Raw genomic sequence first — 17,192 nt, 5'->3', positions numbered from 1 at the left:
TGCATGAGAGACAACCTCCACCAGCTCCTCATATGCGGGGACATGGGGTGGCGTCCCCAAAATCCCCACCTTCGATGGTGAGCACGTCCACTTCCTCGGAAGCAGACAGCTCGAGCATCGGGTTCTCCACTCGAGCAGAAGAAGCCGCAGAGCGGGCTTCCGCACGAGGAGGGAGAACTTCGGAACTGGCAGAATAATACCGAGAACGTGCCTCAGCAGTCTCGAGATCCCCTGTCAGGCACCACGGGGCTCGCGAGCCTGGCCATCAACGCAGCACATGGATTGATAAAGCTTCACAATCCTCGCAAGCACCCCCCTCGAGAGCTGCCTGCGTGTGCTGCAGTCCCAAACAATGCACGCACATTTGGTGTGTGTCCCCACTCGTGATATAACGAGGACAGGGGTGCACAAACTGCCTGTAACTAGCTCTCGCCATGATATATATATATATATATATATATATATATATATATATATATATATATATATATATATATATATATAATGCTTATGACTGACAAAACAGAGAGCGCTTGCTGAAGAACAGAAAGCTAACTCTGTTAGCCGGCGTCCTTTTGTAGCTTCCGCATATGCCGTCACACGTTACGTCATGAAGCAACACCAATCAAGATTGGCTTAGTTTCATTCATGCTTCAGAGGCACTGCGCTGAGGGGAGTTCCCCCAAAGTGTCATTTGATGCAGTTTGAGTTCCCTCCAAATGAAACTTCTGCCGCTAACAAATGACTCGCTGATTGTAGTCTGTCTTGCCCTAGCAGCTTGCGTCTTCTCGCCCTGGACCTCCTCCTCAGACGCTTCATTATATCATCATATTCACTGTTGTGACTTAACCTCAGATGTTTAGCGAGGTTTGTAGTGTTACCCCTGTATTTCACTGTCTTTCCACACACATCACACAGAGCGTCACTGCTGTCTTTACAGCTAAAATACAGCCAGACATGACTCCTTTTGCGGTCAGCCATCTCTGCAGTCTGCTATCTTCGTAGCAGGAAATGTAAATAAAGGGCTGCAGCAGCCGGCTCCGTCACAGAGCCGCAGTGCACACACAACTGACCGGCGAAAAGAGAAGTAGTTCCTTCCCTAACCGGATATAATTAGACTTTTGACAGCAAGTTACTTATGATAACATAAACACTCACTCCAAATTACTGAGTTAAAATATCGATCTTTTTATATGAGAATCGATACTAGAGCAGGAGACGTTGGGATCGTAAATATCAATATTTTAGTATCGATCCGCACATCACTAGCGCGGGGGCCAACTTTCAGGGTAGTCAGGCCTGGTCTTCCTGGGTTAGAAGCTCCTGGCCCTTCTGCGACATCGGTGAAGGTGAGTTTCAAGTTTTATAATTTATATGCTCCATGTTGTTGATTCAGTGGCAGGAAACTCTCCAACCTCAGTGACAAACCTCCAGTCCAAATACAGCCCCCGTAGGAGCTCGATACTGCCACCGCAGTGCCCCACTTAACTCGATACTGCCTCTGCAGTGCCCCACCATAACTCCAGCAGGAGCTGTGTGGAGTTTGTGTGGAGCAATATTTACTGTAAACAGAGCTTCTCTTAGACACCAGATCATAAGCTTCTCATGTGAAAGTGAACACCGTGCCACACTTCACTCTGAAATGTCTTTGTGATTTGATAATTGCACTAAATACGATTTAAGTTTTGATTTGATTAATTGTTCATCCATAACTTTTGGAGAGAAGTAGCGCAGACACTGGACAAAGATACAACTTTTTAATGTGTCAGCTGCCTGGGATCAGGTACGATGTCAAATGAAGAATACTTTCAAAGGCTACACGTTGGGCTTAAAGCACATCCTAAATGTATGCGAAAAAACAAGTTATACTTTGAGGTAAGCGTCAACACTGTTGGAGACATCCACAGTATACAGCTTAAAGTTGAGCTCTTTAACAACATGATTATTCAGAACTAAGCACATGATGTTCAGTAGAATATGCTACACAAAAACAAGAAAGGAAGGATATTTTTATTTCAGCAGCATAAATTCAACACCAATACTAGTCATTCACAAAGTTACGACAAGCACAAACACAGTAATAAACAAAGACACCTGACAGACAACACATCACACACATAATAGCACAAAAACACACAAGTCACAAGTGCCCACTGGAGTGCAGGGTAAGTATTTCTCTCTGAGTGCTTTCATCAATACTAACAAAGTGAGTTGTGAATATGACATTACCATATCACCATGGTAAAACCCTGAATTTTGACCTTGAACTTTCACCCCGTGCCATGCCTATTGCAGTCCCAGGGCACAAGCAGGTGCAGTGAACATGCACAGATAAGCATTCTCTCATCACTGGTAGCGCTTTAGGTGAAAAGGAGTCCATTCCATGTTTGGAATCATGTCTCTACTGAGAATCATGTAGAGCACAGCTTACGTAGTGTTTAAGTTCAACCCATTTGACTAAAGAGCAACCAGTTGTGAGACATCAATATTCCGACAAATCCAAATACCCTATTCCCCTATCCCCCTTGCTGTGGCAACTACTTCGGCATCCCTGGTGGTAGCAACAAGGAAGGGAGGGGGATGGGGTTCAGCCAACACATGCTAGTATCCTATTAGCTGGCTCTCATGAGGAAATAATTGGTGGCCCATGCAGAATCTACAATACTCAGAATGTCTTACCCTGTCTTTCCCTATGAGACACTTTGCATGAACAGAAGACAAATAATGGGTGCAATATTAGTCAAATTTTGTTTGTGCTCAATATAGCAGAAAAAAAATCAATAGAATCAACATCAGAGGTTCAATAAGGTAACAATTCCAGTAAAATTCAATGCTCTCTTTTCAACTAAAAACTATGAATTATCGTGCATTTTACAGTGAAATACAGTAAAAAGACATTCCCAGATGTACATTCATGAAATATGATTGCATTTATTTAAATAGGTTGGTTTCTTTAGGTTTCTTTGGTTGTTTCCTAATGTGTTACCTTTTCAGTAATTTAGTTAATGTTTATTGCATTATTTTAGTGTTATTTGAGTTACCCTGATGGTCTTTTGTCTTTGTGTGTATGACCCTGTGAACCATCGATATATATGAGTATTGGCCAAGTTTTATGGACAGGCCACTTATAATGATGTATTGTGGCTTTCTATTATGGCACCTGTATTATTATGGTGCTTATCAGTACATAATACATTAAAAGCAGATTTTGGTAATTCAAGTGGTTATATTAACATTATATAAATAAATTAAATATATGTTATAAGTTGAGCACATAAATGCCATACCATTATCGAAGCATTGTCACAGTATCTCTTATAGTGAATTTCTGGCAACCACAGCTGCTTTTTTTTTACCGTAAATTTAATGGGATATTTTTTTTGTATGAACTCACTTTTTCACTGAAGGTTTGGCATATGGAAAAAGATTCAAATCACACACTCACACACACATACATACACAACTACTTATATTAGCAACAGAAATGGCATTGGTCCATTCAGTCCAGTGATTGTGCACATTCAGGCGTAACACTTTCCTCAAATCACATTAGTAAAGCACACAACAAAAAGAAAAGAAAAACTCTAACCACTTTGTCCTCCTTGAGTCATGCAGTCCAGGAAGCAGAGAGTGAAAGACAAGCAAACAGAGGTAGAGGGGGATTGGAGGTGGAAGAGAAAAAGTGTGAAATTCAAATTGAAAATAAATGGTGAGAAATGGAAAGAGATAGTGTGTGAAAAAGAATCGAGGGATAGAAGGAAGGAAGAGTGGGTGGAGGGCAAAGGAGGTGGGAAAGTGTTAGTGAAACAACCCAGTTTTCTCTTGTGCATCAAAATAGACATTGAGAGTGTCAAGGGCATTTAAAAATGTTTTAATGCTTGTAATATTAATACATGTAACATTGACATATTGAACTGTAACAATGCCATTAATATACTGACATATTGAACTTGAAATGTTATCTGTGTGATCAGATGTTTTTTTTTCTATACATAATGGCAGACATGACCATTGGCTCTCTGCTAGAGATGAAATGTGAGAACAGAAACAATGACACCTCTAGACATGTTTTCCACTCATACTAAAATGAGAATGGAACAAAACACAGATGAGGGGATCCAAGCAACCTCACAGGATGCTTGTCCATAACTGTGAGGCCTCACTGAATCTGTGCATCATATTTATTATACAAATTGTGTTTGATTTGGGAGGTCTGCAGCAAATCCTTTGGATGATTGAGGTTACATGAGTTTGTACCTGTAATGCCCCCAACAGGGAAACACAGGAACAGCATGTGAAGGGTGTGCTCTATTCCAGTCCTGGCCTTTCAAAGGTATTGACTGATTATGCCTGCTGGCTGGGTGAATTTGAAACAAACTGATATTTAGTGTTAGAATTATCACAAGGAATAAACAATTTTCAGAAGAGGATATGACTGATTAGCATAAAAGTGAGTCTGACAGAGTGATCAAGACCCAGAAAACATTTACTGGATAAATAAACACGCTTAAAAACACTATCATACACCTGCGCATACACTACTTCCGTTTTTTACACACACTAGGCTTGCTGCGATAGTCAGTTTAGTCAGTGTTAGTGCTGCACACAGTGTTCACTCACACACTGATAACATCCCTTGCCCACTGCGGCATCTGCATTGCATTTTTGATTTTTTATTGTAAAAGTTAGAGAACAGACACTACAATTAAAAACTGAACACATCTGCTCAATTAAGTGTGAGCCAAACAAGAGTCACAGCACAGATCAGCAGCAGGAGTCAGATTAATTTTATCACGTGGCGAGTGTTAGGCCAGCTGACTAACAAGAAGAGTGAGGTGAGCTGACTGACAAGACGATGCCGGAAGATTTGGTTTCAAAGCAAAAAGTAAAAGTGCCTATTTGACAATATTTTCTCCTTGTACAGTTTTGTTGTTTGTTTTGTACACTGTGTCGTTAGAAACAACTCTTTGGGGACGCTCCCTAAGCGTACGTCTCTGAAGTATGAATGAAACTATTCCAATCCTGATTGGTGTTGCGTCATGACGTAACGTGACGGCATACCCGGAAGTATAAAGTGAAGCCGGCACACACATGCGTTGTTGTCTGTTCTTTTTGGTGTTGTTTGTCACATATCAGAAAGAATATATATATATCATGATGAGTGAACAATTCAACTGTGCATGAATTGTTTGGGAGTGCATCACGCCCGGGCAGCTCGAGGGGGCTGCTTGTGATGATTGTGAAGCACTCCCTATCAGAGGGCTGCGCTCTTGCCTGGCTATCTTTGATGAGGATGGCCAGGCCTGCGTTCCCCACGGTTCGAGTCCCGCATCCGTTGAGGCGGCGCGGCGACTAAGATTGTCGGGTTCCCAAAGGGATCTTGCAGATGAGAATGAGACTGCTGCGGCACCTTCTCATTCTTCATCTGAAGGTTCCGAGGCCCCCGTTCATGGTGCAGAAGCCCGCGCTGTGGTATCTTCTGCCCGTGACGAGGGCCCGATGCTCGAGCTCTCTGCTTCTGAGGGAGTCGATGTGCTCAGCATCGACGCGGATGAATGTGAAATAGATTCCCAGTTCACGTTCCCGCCTATGAGGAGCTCATTGAGGTTGTGACACGTGCTGTGGCCAGACTTAACATCAGCTGACACAGTAAATACTGTTGTCGACAGGTTTCAGAAGGCAAGGACGTCTTCAATCTGCGGCGTTCCAGCAATTTCTCCCTCGCCACTCAAGATCCAAGTCAAAGAATGCTGTACCAAGCGGTCAGCCGTCAACGAGCTCCTCGTACCGCCAGGTACAAAAGGAGAGCGTTGCCTCTAGAGCCCCTGCCTCAGCAGCCTGACAACAGAGGAAACACTCTCACTCGAAGTCCTCTGACCAGAAGGGCGACCTGAGGGCCGTCCTTCAGGCGAAGAGGGCTTCGGGTAAGAGGTCCTAACCATAGTAGGACCTCTAAGGGCTGTCCCCCCCCGTGGCAGAGCAACCGGTTGTTCTCGCAATGGAGCCATCAGTAAAACGATGTTGATTTCCTGCCGTCCAGGACACTTCAATGTCCAGCGAACGCACACCGTCTCATTCGTCCCAAAAGCTTGCAAACGGGCATTGACTTTGGTCACAAAATGTCTTTGGTCACGAGATGTCGTCCTTGGTCATATTCAGAGCTTGTGGTTGAGACTCAAGACGAAGAAAGGCGTGTTGGTGCCCGCCCAGAGAACTACGTTTCAGAGAACTACGTTCCTGGGCGTGGTATGGGACTCGACTACAATGCATCAGGGTTATGCGCACATGCCTTCATTCTCGATCAATATGGATGAAACCGTGGTTTCTGTCCCAAGGTCCAGTGTTGGGAGCGTCATGTTGCCGGGAAAACCGTTTCAGCCGACGCCTCCCTTACTGGTTGGGGCCTGGTCATGGACGGCCACTTTACCAGGGGTCTGTGGCAGGACCATCATCGCTCTTGGCATATAAATTGCCTAGAGATGTTGGCTGTGTTCAGAGCTCTGAGGCGCTTCCCCCAAGACATCAAAGGTTACCACGTCCTGATAAGGTCAGACAATATGTCGGTGGTCGCTTATCTGAATCGACAGGGGGGACTCAGATCACGCCCTCTATCCAGACTGGTGCATCAGATCCTCCTCTGGACTCAGGGGAAACTGTTCTCCCTCAGAGCAATGTATGTTCCGGGGGTTCAGAATCAGGGAGCAGACATCCTTTCGAAGCAGGGGCTGAAGCCCGGGGAATGGAGACTTCACCCAGAGGTGGTGAAGTCGATATGGTAGAGATTCGGCCCAATGGAAGTGGACCTGTTCGCGTCTCACTCGAGAGACGTCCCACTGTCCACTGTGGCTTTCCCTCATACATCCAGCCCCATTGAGGTTGGATACCATGGTACAGGTGTGGCCGAGGCTGCGCTTGTACGCATTTCCCCCGAGTTCTGGACTGGGTTCGTCTAGATTGAGTCAGTCTAATTCTAGTTGCCTCGTTCTGGCCGGCCCGAGTATGGTTCTCAGACATAATAGCACTCCTGACAGGTCCTCTGAGGAGGGACCTGCTGTCTCAGATGGAAGGCACAATATTCCACCCTCGCCCGGAGCTGTGGAAGCTGTGGGTCTGGCCCCTGAGGGGGTTCAGTACCTAGATGCTGGCCTCTGAGCCGGAGTGGTAGAGACCATACTTAGTTCCAGAACTCCATCCACTAGGTGATTGTATGGCCTAAAGTGGAATGTGTTTTCCACTTGGTGTAGAGAACATGAGTTAGACCCAGTTAACTGACAGTTAACTGGCTTCAGTTCTGGAGTTCTTTCAAGATCGTTTCTCTGCTGGTCTCACCCCGTCCACACTTAAGGTGTACATGGCTGCCATTGCGGCTTTCCATGCACCGCTAAGTGATGGGCCTCTGGGGAGGCACCAGCTGGTCATACGTTGTCTACATGGTACATGGAGGATGAGAATGACGACCAGGACCAGAGTTCCAACCTAAGACCTGGCGGTGGTTCTTGAAGGGTTATCCCTGGCCCCCTTCGAACCACTCAGTCGGCATCAGCTAAAGACCTGATGCTTAAAATGGGTTTTCTCCTAGCCATTACCCGCTTAAGAGGGTGGGAGATCATCAGGCCTTGGCAATATCACCAGCTTGCTTAGAGTTTGGCCCGGGAGGAGTTAAGGCCATCTTGCATCCGAGACCTGGCTATGTGCCAAGGTGCCCTCCAGTATGGCACGGTCTACGGTCCTGCAGGCATTTCATTCTCCACCACATGTGTCGGCAGAAGAAGAGAGGCTCCATGTTCTCTCTCCTCTCAGAGCACTGATTATTTACCTTGAGAGGTCCTCTTCTTGGAGGAGGTCGGACCAACTGTTGGTGTGTTTTGGGTCACCTAAGAAGGGGCTCCCAGCATCCAAACAAACAATTAGTAATTGGTGCGCAATCTACCTTCACCTTTGGCCGTGAGGGCTCATTCCACTAGGGGCATGGCGTTCTCCAGGGCCCACTACTCTGGAGTGCCTCTCCAGGAGATTTGTGAGGCAGTCGGTTTGGCTACCCCACACACCTTTATCAGGTTTTATAGTCTGCACCTCCCCAACACGCCGGGTGCACGAGTGCTCTCGTCCTAGCTTGTGCCTGATACAGTTTCACACTAGGGAGGGCATATTTGGTGCATGGCATAATGGGCATTCGTTCCCCAAAGAGTCATTTCTAACGACGCAGTGCGAGTTCCCTCGAAAGGGAACGTCTCGGTTTATGTCTGTAACCCTTGTTCCATGAGAAGGGAACGAGACACTGCGTTGCCTCGCCACGGCCCTTGATGCCTGGGGACGAGTTGTGTGCCGGGGTCACTTTATACTTCCGGATATGCCGTAACATGTTACGTCATGACGCAACACCAACCAGGATTGGAATAGTTTCATTCATACTTCAGAGACCTACTCATATGGAGCATCCCCAAAGAGTCGTTTCAAATGACACAGTGTCTCGTTCCCTTCTTAGGGAACAAGGGTTACAGACGTAACCCGAGATGTTTTTCATTAAAAAGAACAATGAACCCACCATTTAAGCAATTTGCGCCAACGAATTGCCGCTAATTCGCTAAAGTTAAGCGCATTCATAAGCAATTTAAAAGCGAGGCGTTTCATGAGTCTAAAGTGTCAATAGTGCTGTGCTACGCGTATACGTATACGTCACCATGACATGCAGTATATCGTAATACCTCCCAGCCCTATTATGAACAACACATGCAAAAACAAGAGCGAACTACCGAAATATTAACAACTGATTATGCTGTAATCCATTCCATGTGAGGTCAGCTCCATCAATTGCCAGTTTTACGTCTTATTTTAAAAACGTATTTATTTTTATTTAGCTCTTGAATAAGTCATGTTTGTTTTGTTGTTTGTAATATTAAATGTTGGTTTTAATGTCATCATTTGTGTAAAGCACTAAGGGGCAACGTCTGTATTTTGAAAATGTGCTATATAAATGAAGTTGCTTGCTTGCTTGCTAATCATTCTACGCTTTTTCCGGTGAGCTTTTGATTTTCTTTTTTTTTTCTTTTGCATAATTACAGTTTTGTCAATTAAAACCTGTATCTGCAGTTTGCCTTTATTGCCAAATATTTTTGCCAGAAAAATATCTTAACCAAGTAGTTTTTTGTTATTTCCACATATTTAAAATATATATTTTTTAAATAAATAATTTTCCTCATATTTTGTAGGATCATTTAAAAAAAATTTGACCACTACATGCTTGAAGTGTGAGAACAGACTTGATTCAGAGGAGTCTCTCATGTTTCATTAAAAAATACTTCATCTGTGTTTAGAGGATGAACAAAAGTCACATGGGTTTGGAACATGAGGGTGAGTAAGTGATGAAAGAATGTTCATTTTTGGACGAACTAACACTACACGTTATTGCTAGACAATTATCTAAATCTAAACATCCAATATCAGCTTAAAATTGGCAATACTGGCCAATTATTAAAATGGTGCCAGTATACTGGCATCCCTAACATAAACAGCAATATAAGGTTGAGCTGCTTTAAAATACTTTGTCATATTATCAGTATCCACAGAACACTGCTTTCAGAGTCCCACTGTTACTATTCCTTATTGAAAACTTTGGGTAGGGACAGTAGGGGACCTCACCCAGCTGGGGAGGACGGAACTAAGGCAGATTGTTCCTCAGCATGCCCAGTGAGATGAGTCCAATCTCAGGTAAGTCACTCTAGAGCAGGGAGGGTGTCTTTAGAGACAGCAGACAAGGATGAGCTCTTAAAATAGACCTTCGCATGTTGTGCTGCTGGAATCGGTCCCACCTTACCCTGCTGGTGCTTAGCAAAGTCAATGAAGATTTCACTCAAAGAACGGAGTATTTATAAAGCTCAGAGGAGCAGTGGGTGGTTCGGATTTCGCAGTTTAAATCTGTAGACTTGTTTGGATAGGAGAAACTGAGATTAACTGTTTGCATTCTGAATTTGGACTTGCCAATCCCTCCAAGTTCTATGATTTGTACAGATTCAGTAAATTCCTCAGAAGGGAATCAACCAAACAACAGATATGTAGTTACAAACAGTAAAAGACTAAAGCAAGCATAATTAAACAAATTAAATATTAAAATGGTAAATGATGTGTCAATGGAAGTGACTCCACAGTGAGAAAGAAAACATGGAGGATGAGGAAAAATAAGCAATGAAAGGGTCCTTACATTATTTGAACGCAACGACACTCTTCCCCCGCAGCGGGCACAGAACTTGGTCTGGCAGTAGGAACACAGATGCCCACAGCCATCTGCAAACTTGGTCTTACGACAGATGCCACAGGTAGGTGCATCATCTTTATGGACAGCCTGCTGTCGTTTCGTTTCTGCTCCAATCTTCTTCACCTGCTCCTTATAACTCTCAAACTGCTGGTGCAGTGTCCTGACAGACATTAAATAGGATGGGGAGAAAGAGAGAGAGGGAAAAGAGGAGTGTTTGTTAGTTTGTTTGTATTGTTAAAAAAAGCTACAAATAAAACTAATGAAATGTAAAAATAAAAAAATAAAAAATATTTAAATATTAGATGAAAAACTTAAGCCAAAATTAGAAGTGTTGTCTTGGCTGCTAAGTGAAATAAATAAATTTTGAGAAGAAGGACTAAAATTAATAAAATGACAAAATAAATAAATTAAAGCTATAGAAAGACAAATGCACAAAATTAATAAAACTTCAAATAATAATGAAACTGAAAATATAAAAATCTATTACAAAATATGAATAAATGGTATATAAATATACTACAATAGAATCTCAGCCAACCCAGGTAACCCTAATATAAAACATTAAATAACATTTAATGTGTCATTTACCAGATAATTTGTTTGTCTTAAAGTTAGAAATGTCATGAAGATTTAAAAAAAAAAACAGTTCATACTGTATATCTTCTTCTTAGACCCCTAGCAGTACCTTCAAGTACCTCCAGGGATCCATGGACATACGTTTTGCAAGAAATCTTCCAAAAACCCAACAGGTAAACATTGTAGTATTGCAGATTACTAAAATTGCAGACAACTAAACAACTAAAAGTGTTATTTTCCAGATGAAAATGAACAGACATCTTGGCGACGTACATGAGCTATCTGGCTAATGGAAAGTATTTAGCACATGTACAACATCATATTATATCCGAAATGTGTCATATAGTGCGTATCAGTCTGTATTGTATCCTAACTCCACTTTGTTTGTATTCTTCCTTCACTGGAATGAAATTAAACTGTTAATGAATTGCCAATGAGGCACTGCTGTCTGCTTAAAAAAGATGGGGCTTCATTCCAGAAACATTTCTCAAAGGAACAGCACATTAGCATAACAGTTTTCTTATAGCAAGTGGTTAGCAGCTCTAATGACCACAGTAAAGACATTAAGCCATTTAAAATGATTCCCCTGAAAAAAAGCTCATTGTAAATTGTGAATTCCTTGCATGTATTTTCCTGTAAAAGTTGCCTCTAACACTATAGGCTGACAGGTAACCGAAATGTTCATCTTCAAATTCCAACCAAGAGCTGACTGTTTTGTTCAACCCTGTTACAACGTTTGCCATTTAAAAATGTACAGTTTTTACTACACTGCAGTAAAAGTTATTCTTCAAGAAATAAAAACCGCAAAAGCAAGTGGAAAGCATCACCTCTGTTTGTGGCGAACAGCCATGATCTGCAATTTTCTCTCAAAATCCCAAACCTGCACAAAATAGCGACTCCAGAATCCACTGAAACTCTCTAACAAATGCACACTTCCCACAACTTCTGGTCTCCACGGCTGAAAATGCTAGCATTCTCTCTTGCTTGCCCACATTCGCAGCTTCCTTCTAGAATCAGACAGCAGACTGCAGTCCCAGGTATCTGGATGGAGGTTGTGACTTTGTGGAGTCTTGGCTTGTGATGCTATATTACGCAGTCAAGATGAAACCGTTACGTGGGAAGTCGAAGGCGTGGCGACAAGGATGAATCATTGGCAGGAGAATCAAAGAAAAAAAGTGACCTCTTTAAGGTTATGTGTGGATATGCTTAAGGAAATGTATGGACATTTCAAGTGCATTATATATACATATTGAATTACGTTGGCAAACAAATCTTCTAAATAAGATGACAAGACTAGCAAGAAAAATGTGTATGGTTTTCCAGAAGAATGACGATAACATTTACATTTATTCATTTAGCTGACGCTTTTATCCAAAGCTTCTTACAATTGCTATATTTCAGAGGTCGCACGCCTCTGGAGCAACTAGGGGTTAAGTGTCTTTCTCAGGGACACATTGGTGTCTCATAGTGGATTCGAACCCGGGTTTCTCACACCAAAGGCATGTGTTTTATCCACTGCACCATCACCACCCATGATAAACATGAAGTCATTATTTAGCGAAGTAAGACAAGCACTATTAGGCAAATTGATAAACTTATTTAAGTTCACAAAAGCTAGATATTGACAGGTAAAGTCTAACCTCAGAGAACTGTCGGGGTTGAGAGAGTTGAAGCTGCTTTCGGTCAGTCCTCTCAACTGGGAATAACTATTATGGTATAGCAAGGGACCAAGTCTCCAGGGATCATGGGAACACAAGTAAGCCAGCTCTACAACTCTCAAAAACCGTCATTATTTACTCACCCTAATGTCGTTTCAAACCTGTGTGACTTTCTTCTGTAGAATAGCCCTATATGGTGAAATGTTGAAGAATATGCTGGGCAATCATTTCCATAAAATAAAAGTCAATGAGGTCTGAATCTGTCATCTCCTTTTTGTTTGCACTGCCTTTAATTTATGCTTATTCAAATAAATAAACCAAAACATTTCATAACAATTTTCTTTGATAGAATACCAATCATGAGAATCACTACTGAGATCACTAAACAGACCTTCGTCTCAATAGTGCATGAGGGGGAGTTCAAATGTTCAAATGTTTTCTCAGAGAGTGGCCCTCTCTTGTGTGAGAAACACTGATTATTTTCCCCTCTAGTGATTTGTTAATCACTGAGAGTAGATAATCGAGACAGTGAGTTGTAATCGAGAACTAGATCAGTTCAGAATCATTAAAACCGGTTTTGTGGACTGGATCCATCAACCCACTGAAAGGATATGACTCGGAATACTGATTCGTTCACAAATCAGACATTGCTACTTCTCTTAAGAACGTTTCAAAGGGAGTTAGGATAGAAATCAAAAGTTTCAGTGAATAACAAGTTAAATTTCAGTCTGCTCATCATTCAAAATTATTGGACTACTTTGATCATGTGTTTTTGTCATTTTGGACCTTGACAGTCCCGGTCGTTTCATAATATAAAAATCATGGCTATGATATTTTCTTTAAAAAAAAACACCTTTTGTTTTACAGGAAAGAAAGAAATTCACAAGTTTGAAACAACATGATGGTGAGTGAATAATGATAATACAATGTTTTAGATTAGCTACCCTACTACTACTTTAATACTGAAATCTCATCTAGTTGAGCAGGTTTGTTTAACATGATCTCACACTGGACAAGAAACTCAACTGTAACCATTAGAAAGCTTAATAGAAATGTTTTTTTCTAAATGTTTATTTCAGGTTTAAATTACACCTGAATTGTTCTGTGTTTCTATGATGTGCCACAAGTTTGAAAGGTTGCTGATACTGAAGCTAAATCTAGATCCACTGATTCACTAATATAGAGTACTTGGCTGGTCATTGGACCACAGAAGAAAAAACATCAATACATTTTTGTTGGAACAGACTGAGGTTAGCTCTGAGGGTTGAACTTTGGTCTTTCTATACTTGTAACTTTGTAAACTTGTAACTTAACTGTGCTAAATCCTAGGAGCATACCATAAAAGGAGATGTATTAGAGACTCAAAAAGAATATATATATATATATATATATATATATATATATATATATATATATATATATATATATATATATATATATATAAATTTATCAGGAAACCTGAGAACTTTGAGCTTTCCTTCTACTAGTCAGAAAATTCCTTGTGGGATTGGAAAAGATGGGATGACCTCATTCTGCCAAGAAAGTAAGACACAACATAAGGACACCCACATTCCTGACTAAAATATGAAAAACTCGTGTTTGTGTTTATGAAATCTGTTCAGATTTGACAGAAATGTAAATGTCCCAACCTGATCAGATTTATCCGAAAATTATTAACAATTATAAAACCTTTAGTCCTGTTTCTCAAATTTGACTCGCTGAACAGCATTACAAGAGTGCTAGAATACAGTCCAGCAACAGAACTGAGACTTTCATTGTTTGTATAATTCCACTTCTTTGTTTTACAGGCTCCAGATAGACTGTGCGCATGTGCGTACGTGCTAAGAACAAGCCTATGATTTAATTTGGAAATAAAGCAAAATAAGTGAGAAAAATGAGAATTAGTCCTCAGATACCATGTCCGTAATTTATAGCACAGAATTTATCATTAATTTGATAAATCTCAAACAGATTCATTAATATAAGTTATTACTCCACCACGTGCGTGACATCATTAACCAATGTGGTTGAACGACAAATTTCTGACAGTACTGTTTCGTCAAACAGTCGTGACTAGCTAGCTGATTTCTTCAACTATGGTAGTTAAGCAGCGAGTTACATCGTTGTACAGAAAAACCAAACCTCTGCATTAATGGTGAGGATTTATCAATGATACTTTTTGGAGGTTATATTTCTACACCACTCTTTATGAGTGAGTAATTGAATCATTAACTCCAGAGACTCATTCAGAAACAAAACAAATGACTGTCTTTAAGTCAATGAATCATTCACTGAAACACATCATTCAAAAACTCTGACCGAATTAACACATAAGAATACTACTCTTACTATTTCTGTAAAAAAAAAAGAGTAGTATATTCTTCTGAATTCGGCCACAAATTCATTCAAGAACAAAACCAGTGGCTCTCTGAGATACTCACTAAATCATTCACCCAAATGACATCAAAAACACAGATTCATTCAGGAAGGCAAATAATGTGTTAAGTCTCAGATGCACAATGGATTTGACTTTGTTTGGAACCATTTTTTGCTGGAGGACCAAAAACTGACAAACTAATTATTGTGTCTAAAATTTAACTTACCCAATATTAAAACCAATGTCAAACTACCTAGTGTGAAAATTATCACTTGTGTGTGTGATATTGTTGAATTAAAAGACAAAGGCGGAGGAAATTCTGTATGGAAAGTCTGAATAAGGAAAGTCCCCTGTATACTCCGTACAGCTCCTCATTGCTCTAGTTTTCAAGACCCATGCATAGCTTTAAAATGCCCCTCAGATATCAGAATCTCTATCTCTCTCTCTCTCTCTCTCTCTCTCTCTTTTTCTCAGACATGACCTGGCTAGTAATTATCACCCGTTAATTACATCAGAAGGGTAGTGTGAGGTGTGAGCAAGACAGCACTGAAGGATGGACAGTTGGATGAATAGATAGAGAGAGAGAGAGAGAGAGAGAGAGAGAGAGAGAGAGAGAGAGAGAGAGAGAGAGAGAGAAGGACGGGCGGAAAAGGGAGGAGAGCGGAGAAAAGGGACTATTTCCATCTCGCTGGCTGATTCCCGGCTGCCGCCTCGCCTGGGTGTCTCTTTTTCCCCCTCTATTTTTCACAAATTAATTGAAAGTGTCCAGTTGGATCAGCACTCAGAACCCACAAACACACAGAAAAATAGCCACACAAACATGACTCAACCCCAAGAGGACTTCCCACCCATTTACGCTTTCAATGACTTTACAGATGGAAAATACAATTTGTAGAATGATCAGTAGTTACAAAAAACTAAAAAAAGATTGTTTCTTCCAATATAGCCTGGTTAAAATTATGCACTGCAGACCTTTACATGTTGTGAAATTCATTATAACTGTGTATAAATATAAGAGAAGTTCATTCATAAAAGTAAAATCTATATTTTCATCCCCCATTTTACATCCATTTGAAACTAGATACAGAGGAGCGGAAAGAAAGACAAGTATTGATCATTCAATCTGCTCATAAGTTAACATCTATTCTTATCCATCAAAAGAGAGGAAGCAATAGATAAAAGTAGTTATAATGAAGGAGAAGCTGAATTCACCATGGCCAATGGTTACAGAAAACAATGTTGTATAAAGTATCCAATTGTCATAGTTAAGTAAATATTAATATAAAATAAAAAGTATACATTTACAGAAACTGGCTCAAGTAAAAGATAAAGTAGAAAAAATAACTGATATTAAATCTACCAAGGTATCAAAAGTAAAATAAATGTAATATATAATTGCACACTGTAACTGATTGAGGATATGTAAGAATTGACTTGACAACTTGTAGTCAGAAGAATCTACTTAATGTAAATTAAGAAAAAAAATAGTTGAATCAGTTTAATAGTTTACATACACTTGATTGATTCTTAACATTGATTCAACATATGGATGATCCATGTTTTTATGTTATTCATGAGTCCCTTGTTTGTCTCGAGCAGTTAAACTGACACTGTTCTGTTCTTTAGCTCCTGCACGTAGAGCATCTTCTGCCTATTTAAACCCTTTCCAGCACTGCCCAGGAGGAGGTGGCTCACAGCAGTCCCGAGGTATAGCCACTGAGGGGCTGATGGGAGACAACGATGACTGGATTGCAAGAATGGCTGAGGACTGGAGAGGACACTGAAGAGAAACACAGTGACTGACAGAACACATTAAATCCATTGTAACAGTTTGGAGAGGAGGTGGGAGAGGGAGGCTGGGAGGGGCCAACGGGTTTGATGAAGGCGATTCGGATTCAGGCAGAATCAAAGGAGGTAGGGAATCCTCTTATCCAACACAACACAAACAGAGAAGACTTGTGACAATAAGTCTTGAGCTGGAAAGAGACTGACAGATCCGAGTAAACCATCTCACTGTTTTAATGGTGCCTGGGGTGCTCAATGTTTACACTTTTAAACTCATAAATTGTTTGTCATAAATAATAGTCAATGAACAATAAACTCGGTTAAAAGAATGTATTTTAACATAAAAATTCTTAAATAATTTACCTTTAAGTACAATAACAAACTATTTGTAGTTTGCACAGCTGCTGAAAAATTGCTCACACTTTTTCCTCTTGCTCATTTACTCCCATGAGCTGACACTTTAATCATATAGCAACAGCATAAACTATATGCTATCATTTTCAAACTTTTATATTATAGCATTATTATAAAGTTATTATTTATT

At 40.8% G+C, this 17,192-nt stretch overlaps 1 protein-coding gene across 12 annotated transcripts in view; it reads right to left on the bottom strand.

Annotated features, from left to right (window-relative positions):
* The window catches only part of rims1b (regulating synaptic membrane exocytosis 1b), a 114,346-nt gene that overhangs the window by 90,942 nt on the left and 6,212 nt on the right, over positions 1 to 17,192 (bottom strand). For 9 of the 12 annotated variants that reach the window (XM_077246719.1, XM_077246729.1, XM_077246720.1 and 6 more), the window contains exon 2: positions 10,199 to 10,412. In XM_077246719.1, coding sequence (XP_077102834.1) covers positions 10,199 to 10,412 — 214 coding nt within the window. Of the gene's footprint in view, positions 1 to 2,679; positions 2,701 to 10,198; positions 10,413 to 17,192 lie in introns of all 12 variants that reach the window. The other 3 variants (XM_077246725.1, XM_077246728.1, XM_077246718.1) reach the window with 1 other exon arrangement.

This window comes from Siphateles boraxobius, unplaced genomic scaffold (assembly GCF_051911475.1).
Source record: "Siphateles boraxobius isolate OS27281-9 unplaced genomic scaffold, OSU_SipBor_1 29, whole genome shotgun sequence".
NCBI classification, from domain to species: domain Eukaryota; kingdom Metazoa; phylum Chordata; class Actinopteri; order Cypriniformes; family Leuciscidae; genus Siphateles; species Siphateles boraxobius.
This window is presented reverse-complemented; position numbering and strand designations above follow the sequence as displayed.